Source organism: Lepisosteus oculatus, chromosome 9 (assembly GCF_040954835.1).
Source record: "Lepisosteus oculatus isolate fLepOcu1 chromosome 9, fLepOcu1.hap2, whole genome shotgun sequence".
Taxonomy (NCBI): domain Eukaryota; kingdom Metazoa; phylum Chordata; class Actinopteri; order Semionotiformes; family Lepisosteidae; genus Lepisosteus; species Lepisosteus oculatus.
This window is the reverse complement of record NC_090704.1, coordinates 1,602,753-1,625,587: the sequence shown is the minus strand read 5'-3', so window position 1 is coordinate 1,625,587 and position 22,835 is coordinate 1,602,753. Positions and strand designations below refer to the sequence as shown.

Sequence of the window (22,835 nt, the reverse complement as noted above, 5' to 3'; positions counted from 1 at the left end):
TCAGTACAAATGGCCTTGCAATCCCATCATGCTCATTGGCATTTCGGGCACGACCCAGGGAAGCTGAAGCACACAGACGGAGGTTGTTGCACCTCAATCAGCCGGTCTCGCAGCGTGGGGACGCGTTCTCCCCAGGCACCTTGAGCCGAGCTAGGAAAGGCGCAATGTTAAGATGACATCATAGTTACAACTTTGTAAAGCGTCACGATTACACATCTTGGCAGAGAGAATACAAACATTAAACCGAGGAAAATTTGGTCATCGTCAGCACACCTGTTCTGCATTAAGCCTTAGGAAGGAAATGTATTGGTTTTCTTCACTGACTCTTGCAATGAACAAAAACAGCTGTAAATGAAAGGGAAAGAGGTCGGGGACAGAGCAGCGGCCAGTGTGGTCAAAGACAGTTCCTCACAGGTGTTCAGTGATGCAGAGCCAGAGCCAGGGGCAATGGTGCAGTTCCTCTGCCACCGGAGGAAGGACGACAGCAGGAAGAAAAGCTCTTCTAAAAGCGCCGATCAGTTCTAGGGGAGTCCGAGCACAGAAGCTTCATCTGTTGGACAGACTTGTGCAAGTCTTTGCCAACCTAGCAGCGGCACTGAAACGCACCTCACTGTGGAGGTGTTGGGAGTTTTCTCCACTTCTGCATCTATACTTTCCAGCGTAGGGAAGTTGTGAGCACAGGTGGCAAAAAAGCCATCGGTCTTCAGTCACAATACAGTCCATTTAACATACTCAGCTGTTGGTTTTCCACTTCCATTCTCCAAACAGTTCATGACTGTATAACACTGTACACAAAACAGACAAGTGTGTGTGTGTGCGCGCAATACTGCATACAATGCAAATAGCAATAAATCAATTTCAAAATCCACATTAACACTTGACTTGAGTAGCAGATGCCACAGAACAGATACAAGGACAAAGGGATTTACTGAAAATATTTTAATGGACTTCTCCATATACTGTGATTTTTCTTCAAAATTATATTAGTTCTTCATATAGTCTAGTCATGCTCTCTCATGTCTTGATGTTTACAGAAGTATTATTGTGGTAGCAGTACAACAGAAGTAAGAAGCATATTACCCTGAATAACAGGTCAAACATATCAAGCTTCACATCTTCAAGTTTCTATACCATAACAAATGCAGAAGATAATAGGACAAACAGTATGTTAAGTATCTAATATCTTTCTGAATTTAGAGATCTGAGCGATACGTACTCTGGCACACACCACCTAAACTGATACGAGTAAGCAGATCAGTTTATGGCCTTAAACTTTCATGAAGAAACTCAGGCCGAGAAAGAAGATAGAAGCCTTTAAAATAGACTCCCGAGTATCAAGACCAACATTTGGCAAAATATTTAATGTGAATAAATTAAACACTTCCAGGTACCAAATTTTAAGGATTATTGTAGGACAAAACATTACTACTTTAATATTTAATCTGGTGTTACAGCAAACAATATCGCAGAGGACATTCCTTCACTTAAATATATATAGTAAGCAAATCTGTTGATTAGCAGTCATTCAAGTTTAAGAACAGCTAAACACAGACTTCTTCCACATTTCAGACACTGCATAAGCAGTGTTGAAACAGAGAAAGGATGAGGAAAAATGGTTTTAAATTATATACAAATATTTAACACTATTATACTTTTGACATGTCATTACTACCAATACAAAAACTGGAAGTTATACAGCAATTAAGGGAAAAAAGTGGAATGTAAATTGATGTAAGGTATGCAATCCTGGCTCTAAAATCCTTAATTGTTCTAAATAAAAGACTTAAGAATAAACAAGACATTGCATGACAAGGAAGGGGGGGAATCATCTCCCAGCTACTGTGTTTTAAACCCCATCAAAACCTTTTCGTTTGCTGGTCACTCCATTATGGCTGCTTATAAACTCGCTAACAGAACATCAGTGCAAGTATTGGAGAGCAACCGAATATCACCTCCACAAAAAAAAAAAGGCAAAGTCAGATAATGAAAGTGTGGTCCTTTTCGGTTTCTGTGCACACAATCACAGTTATATTACACTGTACACTATAATACAAGGGAACTAGAACCGGACGATGAAGTGACGCAGCAAGCGTCTAATGACCCGTTTCCTTCGGTGAGCAGGGGCTGCTCGGAGACAAACCCGCAGCGGCGTGCAGTGCGCCCGTTTCGAACCCCGGGGAGCAGGGGCCCCGTCAGCCCCCACCTTCAATAAAGGTTCTTCTCAAACGTCGCCATGATGTCGCTCTGCAGAGTCATGTCAATGATGCCGGACATCTGCAAAAGAAACATTTTTTTTGTTTGTTTGTTTGTTTTACTCGACCCTGTAGCCCCAGTTTTGAAAAATGACCGAGCGGCTCCGCAGCGGGGCAGAACACTCCACAGCAGGTGGATTTCAGCCAACCCGGCCGCCTGCACACTTACAGCCTCCCTCCTCCTTCGCTCCTGCTCTCTTCTCCGAGCCCTCTCTCTCTCCTGGTCCACAGAGGACAGGGGAGCCTCCTGCTTCGGCGCCTCGGGGCCTGGCGGGGTCCCGACCCTCTCAACGGCCGCCTCCCTGTCCGCGTCCCTGGAAGAGCACCGGGCCGCCTCAGTGTTGGGGTACACACAGCCCCTCGACACCACGCAAGGACTCACTCGCACAATCGCATCCAAATAACAGTCAAAGGCCAGCAAGCGCCTTTTAAATACTGTAACTAGAAGGCATTTTTTCTTTTATAAAAATCCAGGTTTTAAAACAATCTTTTACTTATTATTAATAAGTATTAATGCGCATACTAAGTGACGCGATTGCTGTACTAACGAGAACTTAAGTCAAGGGATAAAATCAGCTCAGCGTTATACCCTGCCCAACCTCAATACAACAGAAAACGTTACTATTAGCAAAACTCGCATCTGAACGTCTGTACCAAACTGTAAACACGTGGACGTAGAGCAGCTCCAGACACATGACAGATGAGTCTATGCTGAGCTCACGGTGGGACTCCCCATCTGGAGTCTGTGCCAAACACCTGCACCCCAACAATACCTTGGCTGCTCAGGGACAGGCTTCTTCTCTCTCCCAGCCTGCTCCACCTGCAGCCTGCGCAGAGCTCTCTCTCGTTCCTCCTTCTCCATAGCAGCCTTCCTGAACTGCTGAAAGCTCTCGCTCGAAGACTTGATCATAGACGGAGTGGCAGACGCCCTCTTGCCCAGGCTGGCCCAGGAATCTGCGTTCCTCAAAACAATGTCCTAAAACAGCATATAGGCACATGTCACACTCACATGAGAAATGGTCCCGGCCTGATACAATTATTTCTCCTCCAAACACAATTAAAAAATAAGAATGACAATTTTTACGTTAATGCAACATCAGTGGCAGGGCAGATCAGTAGGTAATCACAGTCAATAGTTTTTCTTCCGTAACTATTACCAGGAAAAATACTTCGTATTAAGATTATATTAGGCACTTGGTACATCTTAGTACACAAACCACTAATGGGAATTAATATTTAGCTGGCAAGCTTATCTAATGCAACTGGCATCTGCAGCCACTGACAGTACTGAGTGCAGCCCTTCACTGGAGCAATCTGCGTGGGGCACGACAGTAACGACCTTCCCGTTAGGAGTCCAGAGTGCCCGCGCACGACTGCCTGGGCTACACGAGAGCCGCAAAGAAGGAGGGAACCGGTTTCAGCTGCACAACATGGCACGAAGGACAGAGCCTCTTCCAAGCACAGCCTGCATGAAGACCTGTCTTTCTGTAAAGGGCGGGCTTGACAGACGGGAGGGAAGAAACGGAGGAGCAGACTGAAAGGCGGGCGAGCTGTAACCTACTTTTCTGGGGGCGAGGGAAGGTCTCATGTCTGGAGGGGGTCGGTCAGCAGCAGCGCTGGGCTGCGTCACACGAGTGGCTGGTTGGCCAGTATCACTGCTTTCCCCCTCACTCCCCTCGGACGGACAGGAACCTGGGAAAACAAAAAAACAGAATGTGGAGTTTCAGAGTTGACGGGACTGTCGGACAAATGGAAAAAAATAAAATATTTTGCCCACAACACTGGAAACGGTCATCTGGAGCAGCTGCCGAGCTACAGGCGGTCTTACTAGATGCTCTCCGTGGCGACTGGGCCCCACGCTCTCCCGCAAGCTGCTCACTTCCTGCCGTCTCCAGCAGGCTGTGCTGCGGCTCTTCCCTCACAGGACACAGGAGACTGTCCGGAAGGGGGGACAGCATCGGGCCCTGGAAAGTACAAAGCAGCTGTTAAATCAAGGAACTAGACAAGAAACCGATACAGTTGTTAAAACACCACACTTCATGACCCCTTTGATTTAGCGCTACTGAGCCTATAAAGGAAAAGAACATGAGTGTGAAGTTCGCCCGTCAACTCCTGTTACCACACGAGCCTTGGAAGCGCATGTCTCTACAAGATATGGGGAGCACCGCGGTAGGACCTTGTGAAACCACTGACTCAAGAGATCAAGAATTATTGTTAAGCAGTTTAAAAACAACTTTACAGAGCCAGGAATTTCATGCATGCCAGACCGCTTTCCCCACTGTTACCGCGCGTTGAAACGTTCTGCCAACGGCGTTAGGAAACCGCAGAAGAGAAGTCGTTCTGCCCACCTCCACGGCTCTACATGTTAACGCAGGATTCGGGGGCGTGCTGGGAGGCTGCTGTGGCCCCTGTGGCCCCAGCGGGGAGCTCAAAGGGGACAAGAGCGAAGACATCCCTGCAAGACACAGACGGAGGCAACAGCTTTAAAAACCAACCCCAGAGCGGGCAGCGACTGCGCGGGCTGCCTCATGCTACTTCATGCAAAGCAGGGGCCAGGCGCGCGAGGGCTCCGCGCAAGCCGGGAACACAAAGCAAGACGGGCTCGCATCCGGAGGCAAAGCGATACAGAGGGCGGAAAGGAGAACCGGAAAGGCCAAAATAAGAGGGGAAGCAGCAAAAAAAAACTGGAGAATTGATTGAAAGGCACAGCTGAGGGCTTAAAATATGTAGGACGCTGGTGACAGACACCGAGACCCTCTTACCTTCACCTTGTGCCCTAGTGGGAGGATTCTGAGGTGGACTGGTTAGATGGGCAAAACCCGAGTGCCCAGGCAGGGGCACAGACTGGAGGAGTGGCGTAGGGGTGGGTTGTGGCTGGGTCAGAGGTGACTGGAGCAGGGGCAGAGGACTGAAATGCGAGTGTGGGTCTGGGGCCGCCTGCGACAACGCGCTGCCACTAGACGGCAAGTGCGAGCTCTGGGGGTGTCTGACTGCTTCCTGCAGCGCGCTGGCAGGCTCGGGCGGCTGTGGGGGCGAGTCTGCCTGCAGTGAAGACACCCTGTGTTTAAGAGGTAGGGGCGTTGCTTTGGCACTAGGTCTTGACGGCTGTGGTGGCAGTCTGGTGTGTAAGGCTAAAAGGAAAGTCAGAAAAAAATACTAAAATACTAAACCCCACAAAAAGAAAGGACACCCTTCAAGGTGGTCAGTAAACGGGCCTGCAGGCCAACTGAAACTGACAAAACAACAACCACCATTTTTTTTTTTTACAGAGAAAGGAAAGTTGCAAAAAACAGATCTAAAGTAATTTTAAGAAAAGAAACACCACAAAATAGATGGTTCTATGAATCAATGGAATATAAATGCTACTTTCTTTATAATTGCTTAATTGAAAAAACATTTATCAGATTCAATTAAGACAAAGTCATACCTGTACATACGGTATAAGTCCAACTGCAGGAAACCACTTACAGTAGCACTTAAAATTGCCTCTTTTAAGTATTAAGTTCTCCACCACTTAATGAATAAGCCTCATATCTTGGCAACACGCTCTCCCAGCACTTCAGACCCCAGACTTCCTCCCTCCATGATAATCTGTGGGGACTCCGGTGGGGGAAACTTTCAAAAGCAGTTGTTACCTGGAGGTGATACAGTTATTTCTTCGTGCTCCAGAGGCTGGGAGGTGTTTAGCTCTGGTTGTTTCGACTGTGTTACTGTGGGCTGCGAGTTGCTTTTAGTCTGAGGTTCAGTGTGCCTCTTGATAGCAGAATTCCACAAAGAAGTGGTCATCTGATTTACCTCCTGTTTGAAAATATACATTATATTCTAAGGTTTCATCTTAAAGCAAGCACATTTGCCACATTAAAATATTTACAAATTCTTTCGTTGTTTTTACGCCATCAAGTAGATGACCATCTTCAAAATTTGTCTTTAAAAAGGTACACATTCCTAGCACACCGACATTAACAGTCCAAGCTACAGATTACACGGAATCCGTAGCTCAGTTTGTTTACCTTTTTTATAATTTTGACATCAGTGATGTCTGTGTTGCTTTGCTTCATTTTTTTCTGTTCTGTAAGAAAAAGTGGAACAATTAAGTTGCGTTCATGACATTACAGGCAAAGAAATCTGTATTGTTTGGACAGATCACTTCAATATAGTAAAGGATAAACTTAGCATTACATTTTAAACACTTGTTTATACGTTTTCACAGATGAACTTCAAAAGATCAAGGAGAAGGTGTGAATTCATTCATTTTAACCTTGAAAAAGGAAGCATGACTCTCTTTGGGTAATGTTTTGAGGTTTTTATACTATGAAGCCTAATAAAACATGTTTGTCTACTACAATTTATTTTCAGTACCGCGAAATCTTGTACTTAAAAGCAAAACCTTTAAACCAAAAACATTTATGTAAAAGAATGGAGGAATGTACAGACCCACTATCCAATTTTAAATCTCGGGTATTAATGTCTAGAATTACGAGATTAAGATGGTGGTGAAGTTTGTCTTGTTAGATCAACATTTGAAGGGGGAAGGGATATTCTGTATATATTTTTCAATACACAGCATATTCATAAGGTCTTACCCAGGGTAGTCTACAATACAAAGTTGGACTTGCCGAAATGAGATTGCTTTAGAACAGCTGAAACTTAAAACAAACTACACTCAATGCCAAATGCCCAGTCAAAATAAAATAAAACTTACCTTCAATTAAAACTAAAATGGAATGTATTTATTTCACTGTCTGTGCTTTTTGATCTGGCAATCAATTTTCTCATATTCTATATCATGGTCTGTTTATCATGAAAAATGTAACTGAAATTAACTAAAGATAATATCTGGGCACCAATGAATGTGATGATCCTGAAACCCTTTGTAGTATGGTTTGGATTCTTGAAGTCTACTAAGGGGAAAACCACTGTCTGAGTAACAAAAACATTTTCTCCATGAAAGTCTGACACCTAATTTTTAAAATGTAAGACAACAATGATCTTCTACAAAAGTTGTTTATTTGAACTTCTGGGTGTTGAACACCAAGGTGTAGGAGTAAACTGGTTACCTTTTTAGGTAAAAATGAAACAAAAACACTTAAGCTACAGAATGCAGTTCTGTGCAGGACAATTACTGTAACCTACAGTATTAACTTGGTCCTACTCCTTCACTCCCTGCATTCAGTTTACAATCTAGTTGAAAAAAGAAACAAGTACAAAATATATATATATACGTATAAACAAAATATCTGAGAACATTACAAAAAATGAGCATTTACAAATAAAATTTCTTACAAATACCTAGTACACAATTTTATACAAATTTCTTTAATTACAATTAAAAATCAATTAAATGATTAGTAAAGCTACAGACTGAAAACAATTTAAGCTTTAGTGCTGCAGTTAAAACTGAGAGCCAGCAAAGCCTTACATGCAGGGGTTGAAAGAAAGAACAATTCACAACATTTTAAATATTAACTACAAAAATAGCTTATTTTTCCTGTGATACACACAGCATTATGATTCTAAAACGCAGTACATGGAAAAGGGAAATAGTGTGTTACCTTCCTCAAATTCACTTTCAGATGCTTGGACATTTGAAACCAAAAAACAAGACTACAGGTATCTGCAGCCTTCACAAGCATAACGCCAAACTAATGGCAAAAGCTGAGGTGTAAAAACTTGTGATATTTGCTGGAGTGCTGAGGACGCAATTGTCCTGCATGGCTGGCTAGCTGGCCCCTCATTTCAAACTTTGCACATATTCAAACTATTGTCCCTTCACGCAAAAAAAAAAAGATACAGTAATCTTAACCACAATTTTAACATGAATAAAACAAAAATATAGCACCCGATACATATCTAATGGACAAAAAAAAGAAGGAATTTAGGTTCCACATTTCAATTAGAAACATAGCTTATCTCTGAAGAACTACAGGTAACTACTGCACTTAAGAAAATGTAACAGAGGGTGCAAAATAAATTTGTACCTGTGCGGGTATATATATAAAAAAACAAACTCAAAACGTACTTTGATTTCAAGTATTTGGTTTGCCAGCAGGTTTAACCGTGACATATTCTGCTTAAGGGATGCATCCAGGTAAACAGGTTTTGCTTTCGCTCCTTAGTAGCAGGGAACAGGGGAAACAGTCCTGGTAATAAAAGGCGGGCGCACTTTGATCGACAGGTAAGTGCTGAAGAGGACATCTAACCTGATTCAGAGTCACTGCTATCAGAAGTGCTAGAATCACTACTACTGCTGTCAGAGCTCGAGGAGCTGCTGCTGTCGCTCAGCTGAGAGGGTCCCTGCAGTCCCTTAGGGGGGGCCGCCTCCTCACCTGTGGGGTAAGCAAGAACCAGTGAGCACAAGGACGCAGGAGGACGCGGACGGGCGCGCAGGCGGAGTCAGAGGCCCAGCACACGTACATTGAGACTTGGGCTTCTTCGCCGGGTTCAGCCGCTCGCCCATGTGCTGCAGGCGTTTCTCAAGCTCCTGCTTCTTCTCCGACTGCAGCGCTTCTTGCGACTTGCTGGATTTTTTCTCTACTCCAGAAAGGAACAGGAAAAAAAAAAAGGGGGCAAAAAAACAGCCATTAAGATACAGTGCTCGCGTGCAGGTGGCTCCTGCTCGGACGGCGCGCCGCGCCCTGTGAAGCGTGGGGTACCGCGGCGCGGGGTGCACATGCCAGGCGAGTCTGAGCGAAGGACTTACGGTTCGGCTTGCGCGGTCGCTTTCTCAGACAGGTCATGACGTATCTTTCGAGGGCTCTCAGCGTCGAGGGTTTTAAGGTTTCAAAATCTATTTCAATCTCCTCTGGATTGGAGTCTCTCAGCGTGGGTTCTCTCGACTGAATGATATTAACGACCTTTCCAAGCTTGTCGCCAGGAAGCTTGTTAATGTCCAGACTCAGCTGCCTCTTCTCATCGTAGGTCATGGGGAGAGCTGGCTCCTCTTCCTCTGCATCACAGGGCATGCCCGGCACCTTGCTCTTCTTACTTCGGGCACAAATACAAAACACCCTTTTAAAATGGCAAAAACGCCTCATATGAAAGAGCCTCAGGACAAAGGCTCTTCTCATAGCACAACGTGCAAAAAGATTCTCTCAACAGAATAACTTACCTTTCCAAAGATCCCTTACTGGACATCTTCTGGGCTTTCGATTTTGGCTTCTTTTTGTCCCCATAACCTTTTTTTCTTGACAGTTCTCTTCTGTCTCTATCTTTCTTCCTCTTCTCCTTCTTTGATTTTTCTTTCTTCTTCTTCTTCGGTTTCAGCAGGGGAGCCTGGGACAGTAACTGCAGCTGGTCTCGCACAGCTTTCAGCTGCAAGCCAAATTAAAATTCGTGAAAGTTTCTCAATGGCTGCATTTGTACCCCATAAACGTAAAAGAAGCTGCCAAACCACAAATGTTGCTGAAAAGTTAAGATGACTATGCTTTATTCAAACGCTTCTCGGTTCAGAAAAACCACGAAGGAAGGAGAGGAAATGCACCTATTTTCTGCTCTTTCACACTCATGTAAACACTACTGTCCCTCAGTTCAAACTCAACCCATCTCCATATCGGCACTACAGCCATTACTGGCACTGCTCTTCCTTCTGGCTTCCGGGCCCTGCAGTCTGGAGCAGACAACAGCTGCTATAGCACAGTTAACTGGCAAACAGGACTAGCTCATGACGAACACTGGCGTGCTCCCCGGTCTGGGGTACCTGCTCCTGCAGCTGAGCTAGGCGCTGGGCTCTCTCCTCTTCCGCGTCCGAGGAGCTGTCGGAGTCCGAGGAGCCGTCGCTGTCGCTGTCGCTGCCCGAGGAGCTCTCCCTCTCGTCTGGCACGGGGGGCGCGGGGGGCGCCCTCTCCGCAGCCCCGGCCGGGATCTTGGCAAACCGCATCTCAAACACGTCCTGGCAAGAGAAGACAGAAACCCCGAGTCATCGCAAGCCCCTCTTCTGAACTGCCAACGTTCAACGGCAGCATTCGTTAAGAATTAACTTTGATGAAAGGCCCTTTAAACAATGAATTTCAAATTAGGAACACAAAAATAAAAAACACGCATAAATCGGACCGGGTCTGACGAAAGAAGATCCAGCCTTTCGAACAGCATGCAAAACGCAAGCACCTAGGACGTACCTGAAGTTTCCTTGCCATTGCCACAACCTCGTGGCCTGGAGGGTTATATTTGTAGCAATTCAAGAACATTAACCTAAAATCTGAAGCAAACTCTTGGGCATCCTTATAAACTCTGTCATCCATCTTTTTCTAGAAGTAAAACAAAAAAGAAGAGAACAGAACACAGTTTACCACTTTCTTTCTTAACAACGCCAGGCCAAAAAGAAAAACGATACTGCCTTCAACAACTATGATACATACAACTGGATTTTCAGTCAGCTATGTCCATTTCCAAATAAGGAAGATTTTACTTATAACAGGACCAGAAGCCGACTTCAATTCAAGGTTCGCGTTTTAGAAATTGGAGAGAGTTAAGTAAATACAAAAAAAATTCCAGTTGATGTCTTTACCAAGAACCCTACAGTGATTAAATGCCTTTAAGTAAAAGGAAACCAATATGAAGTCCTAGATGCTTAACATCAGGCTTCAAAGGATTGCAGCTAATTAGCCAAAACCCACATAAGTCACCGATTTCGCAGTCACACAAGGATTTCAAAATCAAGTTTGATGGTTGCAGATTCATTTATGTACAAGGAAGACCTGTCAAGACCAACTAAGAAGCAATAAGTAATTTTTAAATTGACCAAGTTTTGTTCAAATGCACATTTCTGTATCAAGCTTGCCATTCCTTCACTAAAAATACAGTGCCTTCCAAATGTATTGGGTCAACAAAGCCATAACTTATTTTTAACAAGATGCTTTCATCAAGGAATACAATAAACATTTTAGTTGACTGTAATTACATTCATGCATTTGAGCACATCATAGCAAAAATACACTTGTGTCCATCCAAGGGGCCATGAGTACTGGGGCACGTTCCCTTTCAGTACATGCTCCTTTGAGACAATAACTGCTTCAGTTAGCAACCTACTGAGCTCTCTAGGTTTTCTTGCGCTGTTTGGTCTTACATCTGTATCAACTGCACGTTCAATGGAATTCACGTCTTGAGGTTGCTGTGGCCATTCCAGGATTTCCCTCTTTGTGCCGCGGGTGAACTCATGGCTTGCCCTGGCGCTGTGCTCAGGGTCACTGCAGTGCTGGCCAGAGAGGTCTCCTGTGGGGCGTCTGCAATTCCTTTCTTTTTCTGCACCGTAACCTTTCAGTTGCCATGGTAAAGGCTGACCTTGGCCTCACCTGTCCACACTGTTCCACAACACCTCTGTGCTTCCCGTCAAACACTAAACTGGCTTCTCTGTCCTGGCTGCCAGTGAGCGGTCTACAGATTGTGGTGTCGCCTTCGTAATCCCGCTGTCTCAGTCTTCTGCAAGTGTGGGTGTGGGCGATACTCTCACTGCAATCTGGATGTCACCAACAGTGTTTTTGGATTTTCCTTGAAAGATCAGATATTTTTTTCTGTCAATAACTACTGGATGTGTTTCTTGGTTGACCTGGTCTAGGATGATTGGTAAGGAGACCTGTTTTTTTTTTTATACTCCAAATTGTTGATTCCGTTTTCAGTTTAACTGTGATTTTTTTCTTTAAGGATCACCTTGCCTGGTTTTCTATAACAAAGTTCTTTGGCTTTCATTTTGGTGTTCTTCTTTAGGCTTACAAACACTAAAGTAACAGCAATACAAATAACATGTTATTAGCTCTTTAAGTTGCCTAATTACCCAACAACAAAAACCTGGACAACAGACACCTGTCCCAGTCATTTTAAACAAAGGTTCAACACTATCCACTTGTTTAAGTGACTCAAGACAGCAAAACTGAAACACCCATTAACAAGAAAATACTCAGGCGTTTTACTTATTTTGTTCCTTGAGAACTGACTGTCCGAGTTCATAATGAATATCCAGTTTAGACTTTACTATCCCAATACGTTTAGAGGGCACTGTAGCTCTGAAAATGTTCATTTAATTCAAAAGAAGAGGCATCCCCATCTCCCTGACCATTGCAACATGTGACAGAAGAGACATTTACTTTGATAGTGCCAAGGTCCATTGGGTGCTTTATGATGTCATGATAATCATGCAGTCCCAGTGTTTCTGTATCGACAGGTTTGTAGAAAGGCCAAGCATAGGCTGCGTGCTTCTTTGCAAACATCTCCTTCAGAATTACACTGCAGCACTTGAGCTGCTCGGACAGTTTGGGTTTCTTCCCAACTTGATGCTGCTGCTGAGAATCGGGCAGGTCTTTCTTTGGAGGTTTGATGGGTCGACCGCTTCCTCTTCTTGAAGCCAGTTTGCAAGGCTTTGGCTCAGCAGGCGTTGGCGACGACTCACAGCTCGTGACAACAGACGCAGCTGGAGTTGTAGTGTCCGCTTTTCTTTTAACCCCCTTTTTGATCTGAAACCACAAACACTTTCACTGAACACCACAGAAGAATTTAACATTTCCTTTAATTTAATGTTTCACCCTCATCATTTCTTTCGAACTCACTGGAAGAAACGGCTACTTAAACTACATGCTGCACTGTAATTTTCTTTAACCTGCGTGAGCAAGGATTTAGCAAATGATATAGAAACACACAAAATTCCATTGCCTTACAGCACTACATTGTAGAGGCAGTGTAGTACCATAAAGAGAGAGACAACAAGGGAAAATGCAGTCAACAAATCTCACTAATTCCCTGGCATACCTCTTAAAACCAAAGCTAACTAGAATATCCAGGAAAAGTGCAACGAAGAGTGAAAAGGTACGGGCCACAAACTTACTTTGGATGAGAGCTGTGCTGGCATCAAAGGGGCAGAAGGGATGGCACGCAGGGCATCCGGAGGAATCACCGTCACCGTCTGCTGGAATACAACCTCAGATACAGGAGACCGCGACTTCAGCTTGGTTAGACCTGCAAGACACGAAGACTACCATCAACCCAATAGTTAAAGACCTTCATCTCAACAGGACACGCCACCAGGAACAAAACTGCAGAATGTGTGCCTGCCGGAGAGGCATCCTACCTTTTCCACCCTCTTTGTTCACTGTTGGTGTAATTTCAACCTCTTCTTGAGGCATCTGAGCTACTTTCTGAAGAAACAGCTTCTCCAAGGCCTGTGCCATCAACACAATGTCATCTCCGGGCTGTTGGGAGACAGAACGTTTTCAATCCACAGTGTTATCACCATAATCCTGACTCTATTCAGCTGCATCACTTTGAGACTGCGTAGTATCCTGCTGTGTGGAAGTCAAGAAGCACAGCTAATGATTAAAGACCTTCATCCAATTTCCGGCGGCGGGGAAGCAGGAGTCTATCCCAGCAGGCAACGGGAGCAAGGCAGAATACGCCCTGGACAGGACGCCAGTACATCACAGGGATAACAGACACAAACGCTCAACATGCAGTAAAAATGATATACTGTATAAACTCTCGTCACATACAATTTCACATTCACTTCCTTGACATTAAATCAATTCTAAATTTTAGAATTTAAAAGTTAAAATACACTATGGGTAAAAAAACGTACATTTACACCAATACCCGACAAAAACATCTAATTAGAACATCCAGTAAATTGTTGGGAACCTGAAATCTCAGGCAGGCATCCTAAAGAGACAAGACTATTTGCTCAATCCCTAAAGAAAAGGCAAGGTTAAACACTCACATACCCTGTTATAAACATAGCAGTTTGTGAACATCGTGTTAAAGTCCTCCACACATTCCATTGCTTTCCAGTAATAGTTGTTCTCAAGGCGCCTCTTTATGGTGCTCAGGTCCATGGGTGTCTTGATGATGGTATAATAGTCCTGTGCAAGAATAAAAAATATATAAATCCAAGTAAAACCACGTCAAGGGCTGACAAGGAAAGCCCACCCTCGGGGAAATTTTTCAGAACGATTGACGTAGTCATGTGGGAACAATGGTGTAAAAGTCTGACCAGCCTTTCATGTTCAGCCCTGAATTGGCAACATCCCCTCCACGCCTAAACTGTATTACGACAAATGTAATATACAGACGACAAGGACGCCATGCATGTCCCGTACTGTGGTCACAAATTGAGTACTGACAATGTAGAGATCACAAAACACACACACACACATCTTCCCAATCTTGCCTGGTCAGTTTCCATTTTAAGAGGAACTTCATCGTGTCCCCCTATTCAAGCTACTGCTTCTGGCAGATCATGAACGAGAGTTAATGGAAAGTTCAGGCAACTGTGAAACAGCTCTTACTGGAAGGTTTAGCTTCACAGCATCTACAGGCTCCTGGAAGGGCCAAGCGAAGCTGTGCCTCCACAGAGCCTTTATCACCACTTTCTGCAGGTACTGGAGCTGGTTGGTGAGGCGTCCAGGCTTCCTGGGGTTTCTGTACTCGGGAGGAGGAGGGTTCTTAACCACGGGCGGGGGTTCTGCTTTAACAAACGACATCCTGAAGGCTCGGGGTTTTCACCGACGGGCGAGAATGCGATCTTCTTGTCGTCACTTATACGTCTTTGCACTTGTTCTCCCAAACCTGAAAAGGGAAATGACATGTGACAATTCGACATTAAAACCTTTCAATTAGCTACACAAAGCAATGGATGTGGGCTGCACACTAACACTCAGCTTTACCCAGTAGAGCAGGACAGCGCAACTCCAGACCATAATCCCCCTCTATGAATTGGCTTAATTGCTCTGCTCTCCTCCCCACTGATAGTTTATGTGTGGTGAGCTTTCTGCCGTCGCATCATCCAGGTGGATGCTTCACTTTGGTGGTGGTGGAGGGAAGTCCCAATTACCTGTTAAATGCTTTGAGTGGAGTATCCAGAAAAGCTATATATAAGTGTACACAATTATTATTATTATTAATAATATTATTATTAAGGGGGCCAGAAGGCTTCGTGGTTTCCTCCTACTCTGAGTCTAATGTGAATGAGCTGAAGCCTTTCCTTGCTGTTAAGACCCTGGAGCTTTAGATACCTAAAAGCCCCAGAGGACAGCCGCCCTCGGGGACTGGAGTTGAGCCCCATGCTGTACAGGACATAGCATGTAAGCTCCATTCACCAGGCTTTCCAATAGTGTGGAGGGAGTTCAAAGGCAATGCAGATAATCAGGGAGAAATCTATAAACCACACCGCCAAAATGAACTTTTAAGCAAACCAAAAAAATCCCTTCATTATTCAACACCTCCAGGGTGAGATTTCAGAAACAAATGTTTTTTTTTTTTAAACAGTGCCCAGTAGCATAAATACTTGGCATGAAGTATTAAAAGCGGCATTACCTGCTAGTATCGTTTAAAAAGGTCAAGTGCACAGAGCACACTTTGGCAGCATTTTAATTCCTTTGCATCATCAGGATCCACCTTCAAAAGAGAAATATCTTTTGAGGGGTTAGGGAAGACTGAGCAAAAATAATTTATGGAAAACGGATTGTAAAACATCTTTATCATGACAGACTTGCACTTAACAGAGCTCCTTAATCCTGTAATTGCCAGAACACCGACCCACTGAACCTCTCACTGGGAAAAATAATTTCCAGGGCACAAATAAATCTGTTTAAGATTAAATTCCACAATGTAGGAAAAGCCCCTTTTCCACTGCTGGTAGAATACTCAGAATTTAACTTCTCATTCTTTTACATTTAGATGTGCCTTATAGTTTCTCTACTTAACATTCAGACATGATCTTAATGGTTTATTGCGCTAATTCTATTCTTGAAGTGAGTAGGAAAATACTGACATCACAACTTCTCTGATGTAGCTAAAGTCTATATTTGTGCCATCATTGAGTACCTTTTCCTTAAGCAGGTCTTAGATGTGGGACATGGATGTGCTGGTTTCAGGGGTCTGCGGTTTCAGTTGACTCGGGCACCTGCCTCATTAGACTCTTCACAGAACCTGAATGAAACTGCTTGAGACCTCTACAAGCAGCTCTAAAGTTACCAGAAGACAGAGTTGTGTGTGTAGAGACAGGAGGTAGACGGCTTTATTTATGAAAAGTTCAACTTACTTTCGAATTTATATATTCCTTGGTCCTTCAGATGGGGACATGAAGTGGTTAAATATATTTAAATATATAAATCAGTGAAGCTTATTTTTCTGTGCATACTATGATGTGTGGAAGTTATTTAAAATAACTGCCATATTCTACACGTTCCCACCTTCATATCAAACTCCACTGACAGTGTCTGAACAAGCCAAAAGACATTTATAGAGTACATACAATTAATTACACCCTTCCTAAAACTTAAAGATGTGTAGCATTGGCATTTTTTTCAGAGCCTGTTTAAAAAAACATTAACATTTTGCATTGATAATTCACTTACATTTCCCCAAATATAAAATACCCTTAAGAATTATGGTCACCATGTGACATGGGACAAAGATATTGGTGCTCTGGAAACAGCAACCAGATTAATTTCAGGGCTGAAGGTCATGTCCTGTACTAACAGGCTGAACTAAACTTTTTTAGTCTTGAACAGAGAAGACTATAAGTGGAACTGAAACACGTATTCAGAACTTTCACAGGCACTGACAGTCAAGCCAGTGGATGTCTTCAGAGTGAACAGAGAAACACAAACCAGAGGACAAGTGGAAACTTTGTGTAAGAGCATTTAAAACCAGGAAATGAAAGGACTTCCACAACCAAAAGGCTGAGGAAGTGTGGAACAGGCTACCCAGACGTGCTGTTCAAGCCAACACCCTGAACTCCTGGACTGGAAGAGATCTGGGGATCAATTCACTGCTGACCACTGGACAGGATGAACAGGCCAAATGGCCTCCTCTCGTTTGGAACCTGTCTCAAGTCAGATCAGCACTTATAGAAATGCTATAATAGTTCATTCAGCATTTCCCCTCTGGATTCAGTTATAAATGTGGATAACTATTTTCAAGATGCTTTCACTGTACAATTTTACTCTATTGAGCCTAACAATTTGTCACAGTAAGCTTTGCATCACATAAGAATCCAGAAAACCTGAAAAACAATCACAAAACGCATCAAATGTAACTATTTACGGTATTTATGCTACATTAAATTTTCCAGTGGTATAAGGGCTATACAAACCAAACCTGCTATAATAGGCTTTTCCTGTTCAGCATCTTGAGATGGAACAGAAACAAATTTACACGTCTTCATAAACAAGAAATGTTTATGAAGTTGCAGTTCAGTAGTTTTATTCCCGTGAGACCTTTGGCAGGAAGAATACAACGTTTAAAGTCATATAATGCAATGCTTCACAGGTAACATTGTATTTAAGCCTATAAGCTCAACAGTGCCACCTACAGATTAATTCATGAATGTGATTCCAGCTGGCGTCTGTGAAACTCTTATGACATAGGTGTAAAATGGATTATATACATCATATCAATTTAGAAAAACACTTTCCAATGCTAAAAAAAGCAGCCTGAATGCAAAAATGTTTCAATCTTCTTTGAAGTAACAGGTGTCTAAAATAGTGATTCCAAACCACTGCTCAGAGACCATTTTCTGCTGCTGTTCATTGATAAGCTCTGAACAGCCAGTAGTTAACACTTAATGTCTAAACATTGTTTCAACACTCCTTATTTTCAAACACTTACCCACTTCAATAGCAACATTTGCATACAGCCCTTCCCCTTCACCCGATTACCATTATTTTTAAAACCACAGCTCTCATTATGTGGTTAATTTAGGAAACAGACCAGTTGGAATGACAGATAAGACTTACACAATAAGCTTTGCTTTCTGCAGAGGTCCAATGGAGTAATTTCAGTTCTGAAACCCAGGAAAGGGTACAGGATCAATTACTAAGGCAATTTTGCCTCTTAAGAGCCAAAAGCAAATACCCCAATATGCCCCAGAAGAAAACTGAAATCAATTGGGCTGTGATGAACTCAGCAAGGGCGAAATCTAGGAACAGTGTCCCCGGGAGCAGAGCTAGGGCTACTGATCTCAATTGGACTAACTTCCGGGACCCCATGCAAGAGACAACGGAAGAGTTACTTGCTATTCTGCACACAAGTATAATCTTATATTTCTTCTTACCTGTCTGCATTTTCTTCCAAAGAAGTGTACAGATACATGTATCTTACATAAAAGATTATGTGGAAAAACCCAATGCAATGCTCCATATTTAAGAGGGACTCGATGAACTGCTGATAATTTTTGGTTTTGCTTATTTCTGAAAAACAGGCAAAAGGAATATCCAATGCTATGCTTTTGTGATACCTGACATTTGGCAAATAGAAAGTCAGTCTCTTTACAGCAAACCTGATGTAGGAAGCCAGAACAAGTACTCATGTGAAATCACATCATACCCGCACCAATTTCGTCTGCTACAATGAACCGTGTGATACAAGCACACAATTCACAAATTAAAAAAAGGCCAACAGCCTCATGATTGAAGGCTCAGAATTACAAATATAGCAAAGCACAGCCATCTGAGTCACATTTAAGGCCAAGCACAACATCAAAGCCAAGTGAGAACTTTAATGCCACACTTGTGTTGGAGAAAAGTATGGAATATCGTGTTTAACAATTTAACCCACTTAGGACTAGAGCCCCAAAACTCTACAAGGCATCCACCTCAGTAATACTGAGAAACTTCATTCCAAATTGTAATTTTACACCACAATCTTATATATAACTGCCCCACCACCACCAACAGGTTTCAGGCAAGATGCTGCCCAACGCCCCTCCCCCTCTGCTCTAGGTTTTAGAGCTTGCTCCTGCCTTTGCTCAACACTGAGACTAACAACCAGTCTCATCTGCCCCATTTGTAGATTTGGCTTAAACAGGTTATCCTTAGACAATTAAATGCTTAATACTGCAATAGCTTTTAATTGGACCCCTTATCTAAAATGCCTTCCACAATCACTTACCACTGGAACCCCTTTTTGAACTTCAGGGCTGTACAACTCTGTATCGTAATGCGATTTAAAGCCTGAATGAAACCCACACCACCCAGTAATTACAACAGTCTCTACAAACCAACTCTTTATTCATGAACCAAGCAGATGAAGCCACAGTTTTTTAAAGTAACAATCTATACAATACAATTATGAAACATTCATCACATACTGAAGAACTCCAGTTATCCACAAGGTCAGACCTGCACTTCACAAAAAGAAAGGCAAATTATGATTATGTTTAAATACACTTATTCAGTAGATCAGTTTCAGAGAAACCTCTGCTTTAAATATATCAGAAGATCCCTTAAATGTAGAGCTTATGCAGCTTCACGGGTTTTTATAAAAATGGATGATCAGGAACGTGACTGGCAGGTTTACACTGAAGAGCAATTTAAGTTACATGTCAATGTCAAAAACAATCTTCAAACTAACAATAATGTGATTAACATTTACAATGTTGCTCTATATTCTCCCAAATGCACTTACCACAAGTTAGAAAAATAATGTTTCTGATCCTCATAGAAGTCATCTTCAATGAACAAGCTCTACAATTTATTCCAATTCCAAAATGACTTAATTTTATCTACAAGCATCTTAACATTTGCTCCCATTTACACAGAAGGGGATTTCGCAGAAACAGTGCGAATTAAATACACTACTAAATGATACAACAGCAGGGGCATACCTGGGACTTAAACTCACACCTGTCCAGTTAGGAGTGCAAAACACTGCCTACTACACCACCCTGCTGCCTGTTCTGTAAATAACTCACAGGATTGTAATGTAACAATACATAACCATAAAATGCTCAAACACTTAACGTTATAAATACTACATAATCAGATTGAAAGCTGGTGATGTGTTCAGCCCTCGGTTACAGAATTATCGATCCACACTTGTCAGAATTCAGTCTAAAAGCAACATGAGCCCCCCCGCCGCTTCCCCGCTGTGAAATGCGATGCTGCCCAGTGGGCAAGTTTAAAAAAATAAATAAATTAGAAAAATAAACAGTGTCAAGTTAAATTTTATTGGCTAGATGCGTTTTTGGTACAGATTACATTCACAGATTTAGAATGGCATGGAGAGACAAGTACACTTGACCGTCGTTGCTATGGGCAACCGCTCATGCCGGCACCGGCTTGTTGTCACAACCACGGAAATGATCTTCAGGAATTATTATTCATGCCCAGGGCGAATGAACACAAGCACAGCATCATACAACCCGTTAAAGCCTACCACTACAAACAGCAGGACTTTTGAAGTGGCAGTTACAATATGCGCAGAGCCGACCGACAGGAGTTTCAAGCTTATACAATAAGGTAAAAAGGACGCTTCGGGGTGGCCTATAAATACAAACACACGTGTGCACACGCCAGCAATCGGCTGTGTCCACACACCTCTGCCCTGGTTACATGACTCATACCCGCATGATGAAATCAGAGGGATTTTCCCTGCTGCCCCGCTACTTACGCAAGGAAATACACCAGAGTCCGTGCAGACAGAGCCCGTTTATCTACTACTTTCGTTCCAAAAGAGGTTCGTACGAGTCCCAACGCAAAGAGCGAAAACTGCAGATTACACCGGCACTTCGCCGCTCAAACCGTCCATGATCTCTTTCCGAGAGAGCATCGCCTGCCTGCCAAACCCAGCAACAACAAAATGGCGACAGGAAATGTTTCCCGAGTAATACGCACGTATTACGTTTCAGCGTAGCTTTTATTTCCCCCGTTTGATTACATTAGCGTTCAGTCTTAAGGTTATTTTTCGCTTTAAAAAAAATACAACGAACTACAACAACAAAAAAAAAAAGGATAAGTACACTGTGCCCCGACGGTTCGCTCGGAACCGCTCATGTGTTTGTTCATCATTTACCTTTCCGTCTCTGTGGACACACAGAGTGAAATACCCGCAGCACTGAGACAGGACGCCTCCCTGTGCCGGAGATGTCCCCGCAGGCTCTCGCCGGTATTCTGCGCGAAGAGGCGGCCTGTTGCGGTTTAATTGTGAAAAGTTGCGCGTCGCCACTCCGCGGTCCGGGGGTGTTTCGGAGGTCCTCTATGGCTGCCGGGATCCCGCAGCAGCTGCCCCGTATTTATACCCTCCTGTGCGCAGCGCGCTCCCCCATTGGCCGGCGCCCCTCACGTGGTGCCCCGGCTGCGCGTTCTCTCCCGGACCCGGGCCGCCTGTCGCCGGACGGAGCGACCGAAAGAGAAGGGGGGAGGGGAAAAGACACCACTTTCCCCCCTTCGCCGGTTTCGCACTCCACCCCCCCCCCGGTACTCGCTGCTCGGCGGCGGCGCTGAAGAGACACGGTCGCCTCCGCCGCGCCGGCCGTTACAGCGCGGTCGCGAGAGAGCCCCCGGCGCGCGGGGTTATTTTTTTCAAAAGCGTCACCCCCCTCCCCGCCACGAGGAGGGATCACGTGACCCTTCCAGAACTTTCCACCACCCTGTTTCCATGCCGACAGAAGCTCCGGGCCCAGGCCCTCTCGGAATACACAGCGCCTCCATTTAAAACTCAGCTTCTCTCCCCCATTTTCCGCCGAAGCCAGTTATAGCTCTGTAACCACCGCCTGTAACCACCAGGCTCCGCAGCGCCTCAGACCGCTGGAGAGGCAGGACGGGGGGGCCCACACCGCGCATGCGCTACTCTGTCGGCGACACACCACGGCGCAGGTGCGGGCCGAGCCCAGGGCCATGACGTCACCCGGCGGCTGAAACCGACGAGTCCGCTTTCGGAGGCGCTCGGTATCTGTCGGATCGACTAATTCGGTTTATATTTAAAAAAAAACAAACAAGTTTAGAAAAGTGCCCGTGTTGTGTCTGAATAAGTTGCATGCACGAAAAAGTGACGACGTGTACTCAATAAAGTCAGAGCATAAAAATGTGATATAAAATAAAACATATTTTAGAAACGGACAGAAAGGAAGATGCAAATAAAAACAAGGAGGGGGAGTTTTCATCCTGTGGAGTCGATGTGTTGTCTGAACTGTGACTAATAAAGGTCGCATGTGATACTTCTCAAATGCATTAGAAGGGTTCGCAGGTCCTTATTGTTAGAAAAGACAGTTCCTCAGTCCCATCTCTAGAGTTCAATGAACACATGTATTTATTGCAGACCAAAAATTAATCTGCGATAAAAATATTTTTTCACCTGTAACAGAAAAGGAACAGCAAAGGGCGAGATGTAGTGTGTCTCAGTGCCAATCAGGGGAAACGTTCAGTAGAGAACTAAATGGTGTCTCGGCTCAGGCCACAAGAAGCACGCGTGTGACACGGACAGTATTTCCCGCAGTTCTACCGCTGGGCCACCAGGGGGGGTCATTCTGCAGCACCTGCATGTAGGTGCGTCAGGACAGAAGGAGGTTCTTATTCTCTAAAGATAGATAAGACTTTATTGATCCCGAAGGGAAATTGATGTGTTACAGCATGCCCAAGACAAGCAAAAAGACAGACATCAGAATAGACGAATACGTACAGTAATACAAAATAAATATAAAATACAGTAAATAAAAATAAATTCATAGGTAAAGCAGGTAAATCGTCCAATTGATGCAGTTTGTTGTGGCCTGTTGTTTGTAATCTTTTTCTGCTCAGGGTTTTTTTTTTTTAAATGAAAAGGTTTCCCACTTTTCGATTTTTTTTTATCCCGCGGTGTTTTTGTCAGGGTTATGTTCCGGCCCCG

General features: G+C 43.8%; 1 protein-coding gene across 4 annotated transcripts; it reads right to left on the bottom strand.

Annotated features, from left to right (window-relative positions):
• Window positions 1-924: 924 nt before the first annotated feature.
• On the bottom strand, window positions 925-22,090 carry brdt (bromodomain, testis-specific). Of its 4 annotated transcripts, none has more exons than XM_069193876.1 (22): window positions 21,024-22,090; window positions 15,543-15,623; window positions 14,516-14,795; window positions 13,952-14,089; window positions 13,306-13,426; window positions 13,063-13,193; window positions 12,329-12,694; window positions 10,367-10,495; window positions 9,949-10,140; window positions 9,361-9,563; window positions 8,953-9,236; window positions 8,667-8,783; window positions 8,453-8,578; window positions 6,263-6,321; window positions 5,888-6,050; window positions 5,015-5,383; window positions 4,601-4,707; window positions 4,081-4,216; window positions 3,814-3,944; window positions 3,026-3,228; window positions 2,422-2,566; window positions 925-2,274 (listed from the first exon to the last, which is right to left on the bottom strand). In XM_069193876.1, exons 3-22 carry the CDS (start codon window positions 14,708-14,710, stop codon window positions 2,206-2,208), a joined length of 3,384 nt encoding a protein of 1,127 aa, XP_069049977.1. In that variant the 5' UTR covers window positions 14,711-14,795; window positions 15,543-15,623; window positions 21,024-22,090; the 3' UTR covers window positions 925-2,205. The 4 variants fall into 4 exon arrangements, with proteins under 4 accessions (XP_069049977.1, XP_069049979.1, XP_069049978.1 ...); XM_069193878.1 differs by lacking the exon at window positions 21,024-22,090 and adding an exon at window positions 16,053-16,192; XM_069193877.1 differs by lacking the exon at window positions 15,543-15,623.
• Window positions 22,091-22,835: the final 745 nt, after the last annotated feature.